This window comes from Falco naumanni, chromosome 1 (assembly GCF_017639655.2).
Source record: "Falco naumanni isolate bFalNau1 chromosome 1, bFalNau1.pat, whole genome shotgun sequence".
Lineage (NCBI taxonomy): Eukaryota > Metazoa > Chordata > Aves > Falconiformes > Falconidae > Falco > Falco naumanni.
Window position 1 is genome coordinate 98242987 of NC_054054.1, and position 17838 is coordinate 98260824.

The following is a 17838-nucleotide window of genomic DNA, read 5'->3' on the forward strand; positions in this document are numbered from 1 at the left end:
AACTGAAATACCACCTGCTGACCTGTATCTTAAATGCTGGGGGTTTGAGTTCTTTTTCTAGATGTATCTTCATGTAAAGGGTGAGAGCAAATGCCACACATTCATGTTCAAACAGTGAAGAATATAGATACATCTTTCCATACCTAGGTCACAGAATATTAACGCTTTGTACATATTAACTCACAGTAATGTGAAAGTCATTATTCCTCTGTGTGCTTTATTAGTTACAGTCAATTAAGAATTTAAATTATGACCATGTAAGCAATTGCACTGTGCTCAAGGGCTGTGTGTTCCAGCAAAAGTATTTTCTATTACATTGGATAAATTATCTTTAATTATGAAATACATAATACAGCATTTGTAATCATCTGTATTCCAAGTGAGTTTGAAGTGCTGTAAAAGATCTTGTGCTTACAGTGTTTTACTTCAGTAGTGTAAAACTGGTGCATAAGAATTACCTAAGATCGTTTTATTAACATTCAATTTTATTCTTCCATTCTCCTGAAGACTCTCTCTTTAAAATAAAGTAACAGGAAAATTGATCTATAAAATGTGAATACATCTGTATGCTCTGTTACATTGTATTTCTGCTACCTTCTCCTTGATGATCCAAGCCCTGGCAGGATTATCTTTACTCACCATAAGCCATTAGAGATGCAGCAGAGCATGAAACCAGATACCTAACTTGAGCTTATTTTTGAAACTTAGGGGGTTTAGGGAACTAAAAGCCTATCTTCACCCACCAGAGTCTGAGGCAGAGCTGTGCAGCATCTCAGCGGGGGAGGCAAGGCTGGCTTAAGCTGCTTTCTGCCCCATCTGCTTTTTTCCGCCTTCTGTTTTGCTGCGTCTAAGTCCTAGCAATGAATTTCAGCTATCCCACTTGTACTGAAAATTTAAATTCTAAGGTTGGCCTCCAGCTTGCAATGCTGTCTCCGTTGTTTGCAAGGCTTTTTTTAGGATTGGAAGAGCCAATATAATTTAAAATGCTACTTATTCATAGGTAAGAGAAGGATCAAGAAAAGGTAAGTAATAACCTATTAAACCATTTTTTTCTTATTTTTAAATGCTTTTAACACAAACGTTCATATAGCTTTTGGAAGATAAAGTCCATAGAATATTCTTAGTTGTCTCTTAGTTTATGTGTGGATTTACTGCTTGTTCACATAGTTTTTGTGACTTAGTTAATTCATGCTTGATTCTCAGAAACCACCTCCTTCCCATCTGTGAACAGCAGGGATGTTGCTGATGACTATTCACTTTTCTTATGACCTCTTTTCTGTCCATTTCTTTTACCAGTTCATTTTTAATAACTAAAATACTTATGACTGGGCAGTGGACTGGAGGGGCAATCACATAGGAGCGATAGGGGAAAACCAAAATGTTTGCAAGTTAAAAAAAAAAATAAATTGGTTCCTTGGCTTCTTATTTCCTGAGCTGACTGGTTCAGGAATTGATTGCTTAATAGTTTGTTTCTACATTAATTCTTGGTCTTCTAATACAAGTTCTCTTCCTGCCTTCAAGTCATTGCCCTGCAGGTGAATCTATTAAGGATGGTGTGGGGTGGGAGAGGAGAAGGGAGGACTAAAGTGCAGCTTGACATGATGCACTGGCATGCACGATGCTCTGCCTTGGTTAACTCTGGCTATGTTATTCCAACAACTTTCCACATTAAGAGGCAAATGTGTATACCAGTGTTTAGCTTGATGAGTTCAGTGGTGTATCACCAGTATATTCCACCATTTGAAAGTGGAATGGTTGGAGGGGCAACCTCGTAGTCCTTTTTCCATCTGCACTTTAGAAAGAGCTATGGCAGGCAAATAGTCAGTGATTGGGAGAGCTGCAGCCTGCTATGCCTGTGCCTACACAATGAAATTGGCACCCAAAAGGAGGCAGGATTTATGCTCAAGATAGCAAAGGCTGGTGCTCTAAAGAAGGTTGTTAGTTTCCTGATGCTATGATGTTAAATTAAGCAATAGCATTAGCTGAAGTTCTTGAAAGAATGTAATTTCAAACTGAAACATTTATGGTTATATTGAGCAAATCTCTTGGAGATTACACCAGTTGAGTAACACCTTCCTTACCTGACTCTACAGGCATTGCAACCAGTGCTTTTAGAACAAGTAGGAACTAGCTGAACACAAAGCTTTGCAAATACTTTTTGCTCAAGAAACTCTGTTTGCAGGAGTGTTGGGTTTGGGTTTTGTTCAGTGTGGAAAGATTCCATGAATATTTTGACGTTTTTGTGAAAAAAATGTATTTCACAAATTCATTGTTGGAGTTATAGAAAGATATTTAAATAGCAACTTACTTATTTACTAGCCTAAATTAAATAACTAGCATAGTAGCACTTCAGGAATAACTTTGGTAGTGTAGTAATTATCTTTTATACTATAGCTAATTTAAAATAATTTCTTGTGCAATTTTTATTTGAGAATATTCTGCAATTACTACTACTGGCCAGTTTTCCTGTATGGACAAGTCTAGATATATTTGACAGCAGTTTTTTAAAAGGTTAGAGGTAAATGGTGTTTGTTTCATGCCTGATGTGTGTAACAATTCTATTATACATAAATTTAGAATGTGGTTTCGAAACCAGCTATGATTTTTCTTTCAGGACTAAAATTTTTTGGGCACAAGGGCTGTTCTGTAGGGGAAAATCTTTCTATTCTAGGAAAATATATTCTCTATGCAATAAACAAGTTCATGATTGTAACAAAGAATACATACATAAACTAAAAAATACATTTGTACTAACTTGGTAATAGTGTTAATTGCAAAACTGACAATGTGAAATTCATTGATGCAGTACGTGCTCATAGTGAATGTAATTTACCATGCTGTCGGGTTTTGATGTTACTTAAATGCATCTTTCTAATAGTCCATTTTGATTTTTTAATAGTCAAAATCATGCCAATGTGCATTTTATTATATTGTCTGGGGTTTTTTTATGATTGAACAGGTCTTTTATGGTGAACCACGAAAGTTACTTTTCTTCTCCTTTTCTTTAAAGCCAGATGCAAGAATGAAAATATATGTCCAAACTCAAGGTGAGAGTTTTGAAATACCCATTAAGGCATTCGGTTTATTTGAATCATGTGTTTAGTACTTGTATGTTTATGTATCTACCTTCTTTGACCCAGTAATACTTTGCTTAAATGGCTATGGGGTTTGAAGTCTTGGCTCCACAGAAACTGAGGTTTTTGCTGTTGACATTAATTGAGGCAGTACTTCAATCTCTTAGCCTAAATTTTCAACTCATTTTGTGCTTTTAAAAAAAGTTTTTGCAGATGTTACAGTAGGAATCTGAAAGGTAAGGTAACACCTAAGGAAACACTGAGCTTTCAATGCAAAATGGAAATTTTGATGCTGACTGATTATTCTCTGACACTCCAAATTCCTTTAAATGCTTTGACTTCCCAGATTAATGACATCCAACAAGTATCTAATCCAAAGTGTATTACTTAAGTGAGTAGTCTAGGGAATGCCCACCTCAGCATTTTAGATGTGATTACTTAAGCTACAGCTCCTGATTTTATTTATCTAAAAATAACTGTCGGCAGACTCCAAACCTCATTCTGTTGCATGTATTTCACTTTCAAAGGAAGTAAAATTATTTTCAAAACTGCTATGTTGAAGTAATTCATTGTGAGGTTTATTTAGCCCATATTTAGTGTATATTTAAGCCCTTTGTGAGGTAATAGTTAACTAAGAGATTAAATACATTAATAAAATAGTTCCATTAGTAAAATAATTAGTCTTTAACATAAGGGAAAACAAATAAATTGATGTTCAGTTTAGATTAATATTTAATTTTGATATAAATTGGATTTACTTTCTTTTACATTAAGGATTGAGTCTTAGCTGACTTGTATCTGTTTTGGAAAAATGTGCTTGCTCAGATAATATTACCTCGTGTGTAGATTTTAAAAGGCCAAATTCAGCATGGTGTAAGTGATCTGAATTCCCAGGGTTGCTAACGAAGTTCACACACCGTGTGATTGTGCAGAACTTTCAATTGAATTTCAGTCTGGTGGGTGTGGAAGGATTGTGCAGACAACCTGATATGGTTGGGACGAGAAGAGCTTGAGATGGGAACAGCTGTATGTGAATTCAGTGTGCTTGACAAAAATACTCTTTTCTTAGGGCAATCAAATACGGGATGAATCAAATGTGTTATGTTTCTCTTTCTTTTCGACACAGGAATTAAGACTACACCCAGTGAAACATTTGACTGGTATAGATTTCTACAGAATGCAGGTAAAACTCACTTTTTTCTGTATTCACTACGCTTATTCTTAGTAGATGTCAATGATGAAAGAAATTTATAATGTAAAGATTATAACTTATTATGTAATACAATTAATTATATGAAAAACGGAAAACTGTAATATTCGATCCAGGCAGAATATAGATCAGATTAGTCTGGTTAGTGACTACCCAGGCTGCCTCCAGACTTCTGGTCTGTCCAGGGCTGAATTTCACCAAAAGATAAAATGGTTGTGACATGTGGGTCGGTGTCCCTTAGAGGGTAAGTTAGGCTGAAGCAGCAATACCCGAGCATGCTGTGCTTTACAGCTGTGCAATAGAAACCATGGACGTCTTTTGCAGGAAAGCAGGTGAGGTGAAGAAGGGAAATAATGTGTTGATGTTTTATTATTTGGCCTTGATATAGAGCCTGTCACTGTTTCTGGTAAAGTAATGGCATGTAAGGCAGATGACCTAATTTAAAGTCACCTGATCTTGGCAATGCTTTAATTGCTCCAGCTGCCTTTCCCCAAAAGAAGAATTTGTAGGCATTTTACTGTGCTAAAAATATTTCAATATTATATTCATCAATCTGATCTCTGATAGTACAGCTGTTCCCCTGTAACAAATGAATCCTCACTAGTCAATTGCTTTATCACATCAGTAAATGTGTGCCATTATTCAAAACTGGTATCCAATTTTAAATTGAGCATTGTGAGGTTATTTTGTTCTCAGTAAATCACAGCACACAAGCACAGCGCCACTAAGATTAATAATTTTCTGAAGTGAGATGATTTGTCACTTGCTAGCGCAGCCTTAGTGTTGATTGGATCTCATGCCCAAGCGTTTTATGATTAAAAGAGCAGTCAACAGATTGAAGGGGGGGAAGCTCCCCCTAAAGTGCATTTCATCTAATATATTAGAGACAGTTTTTTGCCTAATGTGTACTAATGCAAAAGTGCAAAATAATTTAGTATGTACATGAACAGCAAACTAAAATGTGACTCTAACATCTGTGCCTTTTAAATAATAACTTGAAAGCTGGCATCAGATTATTCAGTATTGGTTTTTATGACTGTTTCATCTCATTTATCTTATCAGTTTTGTCTCTGTGTCCATCTCTGGTGGCAGCCTACAATTTCCACTTTTTTAATACTGCACACGGAGGCGGGTTTTTTGGCCATACCTTTGCACTTACCACAGACTAATTAGGAGTTCCCACTGAATCGCTTTTCTGGGGATTTGCAGTTTCACAGCATTTAAAATTCTACTAAACTTGGAGCAATTAGTAGAAAACTATCAAAAACAGAAGGCAGTTTTGCTCAGAAGAATATGATTTTGATAGTATAGGCTTGCACAATGAAGTGCACTTGAAAGGATCTCTAGCTTTTATGCAGATAAAGCTGTCCAATCTTGTTCACCTCATAGCATTTATGATCTTTCTTTTTAATTCAAGGACTTTTTTCATGAAGTTCTATGTTATATCTAAAAGCATATCTTTGTGGCAAGTATTTCTCCGGATAACTCTTGCTTGCATCTGTTTCAGTATCCTTGAACGTTTGTCAAATTCAGGATTCCCAGGACTGAATGTAAAGAAACAGCAGGTGCCCTGCAATGCAGATTATAATACATTTGAGGCATCAGTGTTAAACATCCTTGGTGATCAGGCCATACGTTGTCAAGTTATTCTTTAAAATTAAATAGGCTCTTCAGAATATTTCAAGATGTTTTTTCATGGAACAGACTTCTTATGAATATTCTTTGAACTGATTTTTTGTCAGTTATAGAAAAGCCTTAACATTTGACTTTTGTTAAATATAACACCAGTACATTCTCTTCAAGTAGTATAATAGCTGCAAAAATAATTTAATTGTAGATTTAAGTGAGTGGCAGAATTCATGGAATACATTTTACTGTGGGAGACTTCCACCCACCCCAGCCCCGAAATGTGAATGGTACTAAACCAAAAGCTAAAGAATCCCACCTTTTTGTACCTTTCGTTTGTGCGTTTCATTTGATAGTTTGGGTTGCTAACATAGAATCACAGAATGGTTTGAGTTGGAAGGGACCTGAAAGTTCCAACCCCCCTGCCAAGGGACACCTTCCACTAGACCAGGATCTGGCCTTGAACCCTTCCAGGAATGGGGCATCCATCCAGCCATCTGTCCATAAACAGCAGTTGCCTAATACAAACTGGAGCAGTGCTGTAAAAGGTCTTTTGTTGTTGTTATTATGGGTGCAATACAATCTCAGTACAAAAATCATGAAATTAGAATTTTTTTCATAGTCTTAGCAGCAAAATTGAGAGTTGCAGAGGTGATATTTGTGTAGTGTTAGTGTGCTAGCTCCTAGCTGCAGTATCTTCAGTGGCTGGCTGTTAAAACATTTATTGGCTAAATCTACCAAAAAAAGAGCTTTTTAAAGTTAATTTGCATTCTGGTGAACAGTCAGCTTCACAGTTTGTCTTATGTAGGATGACAGACTGTAAGTAACAGTAGTTAAACAAGAAACCTGAACCAAGTGGAGATTTCCACACAGACTTCAAGAAGACAATGCTTTCGGTATATTTAGTAACTCAGACTGTTTAGGAAAGTATTACAGCCAGTGTCAGTCTGGAGGTCAGACCACATGATCAAAATGTCATTCCCTGACCTTATAATACAGGAATCTATATACAACATAATCAGGGTTTTTATCAATATTAGATGCCTATCTATAGACTTGGGAGAGACCCTGGAAGTTCAAGCTTTTGCTGTAAATTGCTTGACAGGAAATCACAAGACAGTCTAAGTAAATGCAAAAACTGAGACTGATCTCTAACGATTTAGCTCAAGGGTGGAGCATAGCTACTTAAGATCACAGACAAACCCGATGTCATCATACCATGATGAAAGGCTCCTTTTGAATTCAGTGGAAAGTGGCTGAAGCTTTGAAGATGTAGATCCTAATAAACACATAGACATCATGTGATTAGAAGATGTAGATAACCAAGTCTATACTAACGACCTGAGAAAGCTCATTTGCGCAACAGATAAGACTAAAAACTGCTTTCCTGGAAGGTGACATCAAATCATAGGATCAGATTCTTCTTGCACTATCAAAAAATATACACAATGTACTTTTGTGTTTTGATTTTTTTTTACTCTCAGATAATTTCTGCTTCATAGCATGGCTATTTTCAGAGCTTGAAAAGTTTACATAACCTGTCATGACACAGGCAGGGTTTACAGAGGCATTCTATTTTGCTGAAGCTATGCTGGAAAAAAAGACCCACATAAGAAAAATTAAATAGTAAAAGTTTGTGCAGGTGACTGTAGAAAAAATGATACAATAGCAGCAGTTCTGTGTTCCCCAACAGATCTGAAAGCATAGAGCATTTTTGTTGTCTGATCTGTTAGGAATAATGAGAAACAGGGGAAAAGAGCATTGCTGGAGAATTTAGCATCCCAATTTTTCTGGATTAGTAGCCTGTCCTTGGAAGTTACAAGTTCATTTAACTTGTGTTGTCTTTACAAACGTATCAGCAACTCCAGCAATTATTCAGTATTGAACGTGAATAGCAGTATAAACACTTTGAATACAGTTCTTAACTCCAGTTCCCCTTAATTTCGAAGAAAGAAATAATTTTGTAAAATAAAAGCTCAACTTCATTAACCAGTAATAAATATTTGACATCTGCAGGTTGTTAAGTATGTTGCTGAAATAAGACCTAGTTGGGCTAATAATTGTCAAATTTTGGTGTCACCAATGACTTCAGTGAAAGGAACTGCAGAGTCAGGATAAAGAAGGATGGCATGTTGAAGGTGTACTGCAGTAGGACACCACCATGTCACACAAACAGGAAAACTTGGCTGGTCTGAGCAGTTTGTGTTTAATAGTTGACTTGTGAAAGACACAAAATCGAACTATTGGTGCTAAGAGACTAAAAGAGCTAATGGATGGTATTTCTGCTGTGTGTAAGGAGGGGAATGTACTGAGTAACTACAAATTGCAGGATTTAGTGTATCAAAACTAAATGCCAGAGTTGGAAATATTTGTCTAACGTTTCAAACTCAAGAAAATAAAATAACCATTTTAAAGACTGAAATCTCTTTGCAGACCTATGGATTTCCTTTTGTAAGAGATCAGTTCATGTTTTCAGGAGCATAGGAGATGGATAGATGAATAATTTTCAAGAGGAGTGAAAGACCTGCTGTGGTTCAAAGTGGACTGGAAGGAAGATCGGAAAGGTTACCCACCCTCACCATCTTGTCATGGCTTAGATTTCGTTTCTGAACAACACCAAAAATGGATGACTAAGCCCAAATAATACGGACTTAGTATTGTTCTCTAAAGGTTCGTTCAGGGGTTGGAAAATTAATCTTAAAATATTTTATCATCCTTGACCTAATATTAATAAGAAATGTTTCGACTGTGGACTGTTTTTTTATATTACTGGGCAATCTTTGTATCCTACATTATAAACCCTAAGTCCAATATTTATATACTTGATAAAATATATTTAATTTCTAGTACAAATTGGATTTTAAGTCATAAAGGAGTGAACACATTTTAAGAACTTAGGCTTTGTGAGATTGTTGGTTCAGGGCCAAAATGATAACTTTGAATAAAAAAAATCACATTTTCCCTTTTTATATTTTTCTCCTCTCCAGAGATTTCGAAAACACCTTATAAAAGCACAGTAAAGAATTCTAAATAAGAATAGTATTTTTATTTTCTTTTTTTGAACAAGTGGTGAGAAAATTGCTTACTTAAGATGTTCTCAAATGGCTTCTTTACCTCTCAGCAAGCTAATGCTTGATATTACTCATTCACTTAGAGGCCAGCAACTTTTCAGTAAGATTAAAGATTTGCAGTAATGTATTTATCTTTACTGTACATCTATGATCATTACATTTTTTTCCTGCTAGTACCTAGAGGGATGGAGCTAAATAAATCTGCTCTTTCAAAATCTGTTTAGGTAACACTTCTACTTATTCTTGCCTTTCTTAGAAAAACAATGTCTTTACTAATGTTTCAGGATTGATGTAGGATTTTGTGTTAGCTGCCTCTCTTCATGTTTTGCTATCCTCGCATCTAAGTACAGATTTTTATAAAGGCCGAAGTGTGAACTATTGTAGTGTGTCATAATAGTAAAAGAATTGATGTGACAGTTATACAGTTTCAGGTACAGAACAAACTAGGAGCCAATGAAATCTTAAATAATAACCTGCTTATTTCCAGTGCTGCATTATGAAAATATTTTCCACTCCATTCTTTCATTCTGTCTTGCAACTGAAGATCTCCAAACAGTTTACCGGGAGTTAAACCCAGTGCTATTGCTTCATATCAAGCAATTATTAAACCTGCTTGCAGATGGATGGGTAAGTCTAGATGGAAGTGTAATTTGTCTCACTTCCTCTAGGCCATGCTATGACTTGGAATCATAGCCAGCTGCAGAACATGAATCCTCAGTATTAATCACATTTCATCTATTAGCCAGTACGTTATGTGCTAGGTTCCAGTGCTATCAACAAACACACTGGCACAGCAGTTGGATACCCTTTTGATCATGCCATTCCACTCTGACATTTTAAGTGCTAGTGCTTTGCTGTGTTTAAATTTTAAGCAGCATAATACTGCCTCTGCTCCCTCATCAAAAAGGAGTTGCATGACTGGGGGAGTTCCATGGCAGGTTCACTGTGTCTGTCTCATTTCTGTTCACCTGCAGTTCATCTGTGGTCCCCGTGGTCCTGTGTGGCGTACCAGGACAGCATGCCATCTAGCTGATGAGGGGAATGAGTTTTCCTAATCCTATCAACCACTGTTCTTGTTCTGACCTCTCACATCTTGCTCCACAGGTGACCTGCTAAGCAGGCTCAGGAGCGGCTGTGGCCGGTGCGCGGCTGGTGTTATAGGTAAAGCCGATGTAACAGATCAGACTGCAGCTGCAGACAAATACTGACAAAGCATGCTTAAAGGAGCATCTTACTGACATTGAGCAATAGTTTTTGACACTGAAGGCGACGTCGGTTACAGTGGGAAGACTTGACTTGCATTTAGGTTATAGTGGTTCTGAAGAATGGCTGGAAAACATATACCGTGCAGACTGGTTTGTTGTGGTGTTGGTTGTTTTTGGGTTTTTTTTATTGCCAGTGATTAGGTACAAATCTTTCCATTCTCTCTTTTCTTTGTGAAGCAAACAGGAGGATGCATGAGCTAAGAGATAATGAAGCACAGTGTGCTGTTTCAAATCTTTGCTTTTGTAACACTAACAAGAATGGGGGGAAACAAGCACAAGTATTTTTTTGTTATCTGGGTGTTTGCATGTCATTCAAACAAGATAGTGACACAATGAATGTATCAAAAGAGCAAATCAGTTGATTGTGCCATACTGGTGTATTTCCATTTCAGAACTGAATCACATGAGGTGGGAGCATCTTATTACAGATTAAGTAGCCTATCTGGGAAAGACAGAATGATAGCAAATGTTCACATAATGCAAGTCTTGTTTAAACTCAAGATAAAAAAAAATGTCTTCTTTCAAATACCAGGTTTCACCCAGCTGATGGTAGTAGCCGGTAAAGACAGCTATTGCAGTTATCTTTTTGATATGTTCCCCCTTTTCAGTGTTCTTGTGAGGATAAAGCATACTAAAATGATTGCTTTCTTGTACAAATGGCTACTGTTCTGTGGGGTTTTTTTCCACAGCAGGAGTGCTGGCAAGGCTTGAGAAAGCAACAAGTGTGAAAACACTGATGCAGGCATTATCTTGATGTGTGGATTTAACCTTTTTCAGTGAACGATCAGAAAGCTAAAAAGATACACAAGTGTTGCTGAAATTTGATCTGAAGTAGACAGCCAGTGAGTAAACCCCTAGCACTAAAGAGTGGCAGTGATGTGCTGGTAATGCAGTCTTCTCAGGAATGTCTTTATATGCTTCTAATTGGATTCCGTGGGAGAAGTCTGCCTGTAAAAATGGATTAGGTGAGGCTAAGATCAACAGCATAAAATAAAATAAAACTGCAGTTGATTCTCACTTCACTAAATCAAATGGCAGAGGCAAATCCTTTTTCGGCTAGCCCTTCTATGAGTTTTTCGAAATGCCATGTAGGATCCAGTCTGTAGACCAGTGTGCCCCATTATCTGCTGTTTCAGAGAAAAGTGCATAAAATTTCATGGTAGACAAGTAGGGCTTTGTAATATTGCATGGAGGGGATAGTCTGCAGTGAGAAATCAAGGTTGTGAATGTCTTTTCCATATAATAAAGGTCAAATAAGTGGGCTATTGATATTTTTTTACATAATCTCAGTAGTGAAATAATTAGATGGTTATCGATGAGTTTCTTGAGAGAAACTCAAGACCAGTTGAGTCTCAGACTCAAGACCAGAGAAACTCAAACGCCACAGGAACTGAATGGCAAATTACAAAGCAGAATTACTGTCTCTGTGGCCAGTTGCTTATTTCTCTTTTGAGTTAAGGCCTTTGGACAGGGAGCAGAACGGCAGTCGGGACCGCACAGAACGGGGCTGTTCCTTGGAGCGCCCTAAACCCTTATCGAATCAAAAAGACAGAAAGCTGTAAGACAGAAACAAAAAGACGTTAAGAAGTAAAACAAAGCAGTTATTTCAAGCACAGTTAATGTTGGTTAGGGTACTGTCACATCAAGAGTGCAATAATTCTGCCTCAGTGACAGCAGACCTGGTTTCTCACTGCTGTCTGACTGATCAGCGGTAGCTTCAGGTGTGTTCCAAAATGCCCAGAGCTGAACATCGATAGGTGGGATTTCATAATTTAAAATGAACATTTGTGCTACATGAATAGTTAAAATGCAATCTGAATTTTGCTGATGTCTTCTAGTAATTTGTTTTGTGTGAGTTTGTCATGAATTGAAACAACTGCTGCATGTCTTAAAAACAAACAGTATTAATGGCCCATTGCACCAGAATAATGGCTTTTTCAGTCCAAATGTTTGTGTATTACAAATTATAAATTATTTCTTCATTCAGTAACCAGTAAAATGTTACTTATCGTGTCTGCTGCAGCTACTCTTGACAACTTGAGCTGTTTAGGTTAAGTGAAACTAACAGTAATGAACCCTGTGACAGGGAGCATTTAAAAGTCCCTGAAGTGGATTTTATTTTAAAAGCAATAGTGCTTGAGTATGTAGTGAATGACCACTCTTTTGATTCTCGCCCTCCCACAAAAGAGAGGTTGGATGCAGAGCTCATGTTAATCCAGTTCCTTGACATGAGGGGAGTTATTCCTGGCATATTTCTTCCAGGGCTTGGAGCAGACCCTGTTATAAGGGTTATATTGAAGTTATACAACGCCATGAGTGAATGTAAGCTGGTCCCCAGTTTGAGTGATCTGAAATTACGAATTGCAGCAATTCAGTGATGCTGTATAAGCAGCTGAGTTGTTTCTGCAAGTGTTGGAGAGTGGAAGGGAAAAGGAGGAGGAGGCAGCTTCAGAGAAGGGAGCTCAGCAGCAGCAGGTCACTGTGCCACCACAACTGTCCTGCCTTCCTCTGTCAGTCATAAATCCCACCGAGTCATTCTGACTGTGCGGCATGGCCCTCCTGGTAGCTGTGGGACATAGTCTCAGCACAGGACCCGTGCGTTAATGTCCCACAGACAGCCTGCTGCTGAAGAGCCTGCTGCTCCTTGTTGAACTGCCTAGCGTCAGCTAATACATGTCATCCACCCTTGCCATGAGCTCAACAAATAGGTGAAGGACAGCAAACAGATTTTTTCAGTACAGTAAATCAAGTAAGAGCATTTCAGCTCCTCTAGTGTTTATTAAATTATGTTGTTATGTGTGTTCATTCAGCAATTTGTGAATTATGTTGGTTTATCATAAACACATTTTACCAAAGTACGTCACATAGTGACCCTTCTCCAGAACGACATTCTGAATTAACTGCGCTGTCATAGAAGCCAATGGCAACTGCAGTGTCATACATCAGATCTTCTTTTTCTAAGGTAGCCTACAAAATTAGTTTTATGGGTTGTTGCTGTGTATTCGCAAGAGAGATTTTCAATGTTAAAAACTCCCATGTTGAGATTTTTTCCCAATTTTTTTTTATTTCATTTGTGTTACTTAGCAATAAGGTTAAAATAAATGCTTTGCAATAATTGAGCTTCTAGTTAACTCTTCTGTAGCATTGCTGACATATTAGGGATAGATAACCATGGGATGTTTACCTGATCTTTTATAACAGAAAGTGTCAGATCAAGAGCTCTAATCCATACAGCCATCGATTAACTAAACTTCACGATATTCTTGAAATAGGTGTTGAGTTATTGCGTGGGTGCAAATTTATTCTAATGGGTGGAAATACTGAGAAACACCCTGATTTGCGTAGTTGCCTAGTAGTCAAAGCTGACTTCTGGTGCTCAAGAATGCAGGCCACCAGATTTTTCTCCAAATCCTGTACAGCCACTGCCTCGGGAAGTAACCTCCTGTGCCCCATTAAATGATGTGCACGGTTATGTTCTCCACTGTGTTGGTTTGAGGATTGATGCGAGAGCAAGAAACAGAGGGGACAATAGTGAGGATTTTTCAGAATCCACCCTATTGCTGCTTTTACCACTGTATGTGCTCTTTCATGACACAGTTTGGCGTGTTCAGCTTTTTTATCTGCATTCAGACTTTTAAAATTATGTGTTACAGGCATTCCTACAGACACAGGCAGTTTACATGTGTTTCTTTTGGTATGTGGGCTTCGAAGAGTCAAAGACCCTCTGTATTTAGTAGATGTGTTTTCAGGTGAGTACCAGCTGTTTGAATACCCTTGTTTTGTCACTGGATTCAGATGCCTTTCTTTTGATGCTTGTAAGTTTGGCATAAGCTGTTTCATTCACTGCAGAAAACTTCATAATATATTTACATTTAAAAAAGGAGATGCTTATGTAACCACTGATCTGTTCAATGCATTACTTCGGTACTGCATCTTTGCCGGTCTGCTGGGAATAACAGAGCATTAAAATCAAAGCAGCATTTATTTTACTTGCTGGAAAACCTGTTCTACTATTACATACAATATTAATGGAAGACAAAAGAAGAGTTCACCTACTTCAAAACAGCTTTTTTATCTTACTGTCCTGAGGCTGTTACACTGATTTGCGTGTGTGCTAATTAATATCGTTGAAGATACCAGCAAATTTTGCCACCCACCATTATGGCTCAACACTGTAAACAAGGCTGAAATTTTCTCCTCCTCTCAGATGTGAATGTTTTGGCAGGTTCTGCTTGTGTCTGTAAAAGTCTCAGGTATTTCTTGTGACACTTAGTAACAAATGTAGTTTATTAAAGTCAAGTAACTGATGTTGTTCTATTCTGGTGTTGAGAGATCAGCAGTTTTCTCTTGTTCATGTAACTAAAGTATTAACTGCAATGGTTGCAGTTACTTACATATGTTCCTTTACATATGAAAAAATTCAAATAATTTTGTCTTTAGTGGCCAGAGTCACTGGGTGATATAGAGCATTGTTCTTTTAAGATGATTCAAAATTAACATCTGAGCTTAGTTAAATAACCCTTGAATCTGCGTGAAGCAGAAATGCTAAATACTGACTTTCAGATATGCTAATCTTTTAACTTCTGAGGACTAATGCGAGGGCTGAGCGTGTAATCTGGTACAGATTCAGTCTATTAAGTAGTAATACAATATTTGCCTAATCTTTATTCATACAGCTATTTACATTGATTTCAGAGAAAAATAAATTAAAAATTAATATTTTTTGTTAATAAAAAATATGTTCCTCTTTTGTTTTAGATTGGCACAGAAGGGATCCTAGTGTCCATCTGGGCATAATGGGACCTGCAGTAAGTCAGTGTTTTAGTTTTATTTGTATGTTTATTCCTAAATACTTCCATTTACTTGCACCTGAGATACCGCAATAATTCTTTCCCTTACTGAACCTAACTCAGAGGACTTCTAACTGTTGCAGAGATAAGAAGGTACAAACCTGGCCGTTGTAAAGGCTGTTTGCAACAGGTCTAAACTGTGGAAGTGGAAGTGATTCCAGTGCTCAGGCTTCCACCGTTCAGGGTCCTGCTATCAGCTAAAAGGCCGCCTCGCTCAGCATGTGCTCTGCTTTCCCTTTGGCAAGGCAAAAGCAGCTCAAAGAGTTTTTCTAAGAGGATCTGCACTGAGGTAGCCCAACTCTATCCAGTTAGGTTGTTATTAATGCAGACTTATCAATAGCAGTAAAATAGTTTACTGCCACTGTAGATTAGTTTTGCATATACTGATTTTTTTTGTTGTTGTTTAGAAGGCTTGGGCTCGTTTTATAAAGGGCATCTGAAGCTGTATTACTATAATTTTCTGTCTTGATAATGCTATTAATCTATTATGTCTCTTAGAACAACGCATTTAGTGTTTCATTTGACTACTGAAAGAACTTTTGAAGGTAGTAAGTATCAGAATATTTGGATTCTAATATTGGCTTCTGGTTTTATACCTGTGGGATAGTACAAAATTTTGTAGAGAATCAGAAAGTTCTAAAACTCCTACAAATCAAATATTAGAAATGCCTATTTCAATATGAATAATTTATAAATGAGCCTATCAAATATTTTGAAAGGCAACAGTTGCCATCTAGGAGAATTTGTAGCAGGTATTGCTAATGAGGATTTTTAATACTGTGAAGGTGATATGAGATGCTCGTTATCCCTGTTCTTATGTGTTATGTTTACGTGGAGGGTTGAGTCTTTGTTCCATTCCATTTAGATTTTGATGCTATTTCTGGTAGTCTCAATTTATACACAATTAACAGTTGCCAGTAGGTGCAAAATGGTGTTAGGTTTCTGTCTGACACCAGGCAGCAAGGACAGAGCTTGAGCTGACAAATAAAATGGGTGAAGCCTGTTTCACTTTTAGAATCTGAGTGCGCTAAAGCCTGGGATACAGACATCTGAGAAGGAGGGTGGTGTTGACTGAAATAAATAAAATCAGAAACTGAGTTGTTCTTACATGTTTACATCTCAGATAAAGCTTACAGTTATCATTCCTTCCAAACTAATTACATGTATTTCTGTAAAAGTGCTAGCCAATATTGTGAGATTTCACTTTGTCCCTGCTAAGTCATAAAGATCCTGTATATCAAATTTGAATTTACAACTTCAGATTCTCTTCTTTTCACAGCAGGGTCAGTCAGTTAAATGGCAGCTCTTCTGTGATTGCTGACTCTCTTTTTGATAAAACATTGGGCTGCCATCTCAAAATGTTGTCATGAGTTTCTCAGCAATGGTTTGCTTTTCATGAAGCACCAGCTCCTGACAGAGTTTAAAACCAAAACTATCACATTTGCTATTATGAAATATTCTTCTAGTTGTAGAGAAAGCTTTGAAAATGTGGGCTCATGAACCATGAATATAAGCAAGAAAAACTATTGAACAGTCCCAACTGCACCCCGTCATTTTTAAATCAAGTAGCGTGATTTTTGAGGAAATAACAAGATTGAACTTCTCTGAAGAGGGAAGCATGCCCCACTGCAGCCAAGTCCTCTGTTCTGGGTGCTTAAAAGGAAGTAAAGTGTTGCATAAATTATCTGGCAGTCCTTTCTTTTCTAATGGTCTCTTAAAGCTTTGAGTATCCACCGTGTTTCCAGTTATTTCCACTGTGAGATCTGTCTGATTTCACCTGCAGAAACTGGGGCCTTTAGAAAGGAACCACCCGTGAACATCTAAATGTTTTTATGATATCTGTTAAGTACAGTGCTGAGAAAATGCAAAACCACAAAATGGGTGGTTATTTTCAGAACCGTGAGAGAAAGATGAATATTTCCCACATCTCGGTCTAACCAGTGCCCTACCCAAATATTTGCTAGCACAGTGTCTGCTCTGGGCCAGATCCTCACAGTAGCAACTGCACTGTTAAATGGGGAGAGGGGGAAGGATGCCTCTGAGCCACCAAAGCGCTGCTCCTAATTCTGTGCAAAGTGAGGTTCATTCCCACAGCTTCCCACAGCCCTGCACAGGGACCAGGTGGGGCTGCAGGGAGTGTTCTGCTGCTTCTGCTTCTAGTGTGTGCCTACATCAGGGAGACGTACTTTACATCAAACTAACAAAACTAATTGCAGGACTTTTGAGAAAGAAATCAGTTGTGTTACATGGATCTCCATAGCAGCAGAAGTCTTGAAAAGGCAGCCTATAGCCTTAATCTACACCAGTGGATAGGTGTGAGTAGGCAGCTGTGTCATATGAAGCAAACTCTTGCTGATACTAAAAGGTTACTAAAAGCTCCACTGTTTCATCTGGGTGATGTGTTTGTTTCCTTCTGTAAGTCTTATCTCTGATTCATCTTCACATGAGCCTGAAAACTTGTAGGCAGTCTGATTCATGAGAAAATAAATAGAATCTGAATGGGCAAATAAGGACTATTTTTCTATTTTCTTGTTCAGTTTAGTTCTTTGTAAATTTTGGGACTTAGCATTTTGTTTTTAAGAGCTGTTTTTACTTTTGTATTTTATGTGCATTTTTTTTCCACACTAATACACAAAATGATTTGGAAGTGAACTGGTGTGGAAAGCAAATCTATAGCGGGTATAATGAAGGTGTGCTTTAGAATCAAAAGATGTACTTGCTGCCTCCAGAGAGGATTTTAAA

At 37.5% G+C, this 17838-nt stretch overlaps 1 protein-coding gene across 2 annotated transcripts in view; it reads left to right on the forward strand.

The window, feature by feature from the left end:
* Window positions 1–17838, forward strand: part of GLT1D1 (glycosyltransferase 1 domain containing 1) — a 57783-nt gene that overhangs the window by 18363 nt on the left and 21582 nt on the right. The window contains exons 5-9 of one of the 2 annotated variants that reach the window (XM_040611516.1): window positions 3011–3047; window positions 4201–4257; window positions 10086–10142; window positions 13900–13995; window positions 15005–15054. In XM_040611516.1, coding sequence (XP_040467450.1) covers window positions 3011–3047; window positions 4201–4257; window positions 10086–10142; window positions 13900–13995; window positions 15005–15054 — 297 coding nt within the window. The remainder of the gene's footprint in view (window positions 1–3010; window positions 3048–4200; window positions 4258–10085; window positions 10143–13899; window positions 13996–15004; window positions 15055–17838) is intronic. The other variant, XM_040611525.1, reaches the window with a different exon arrangement.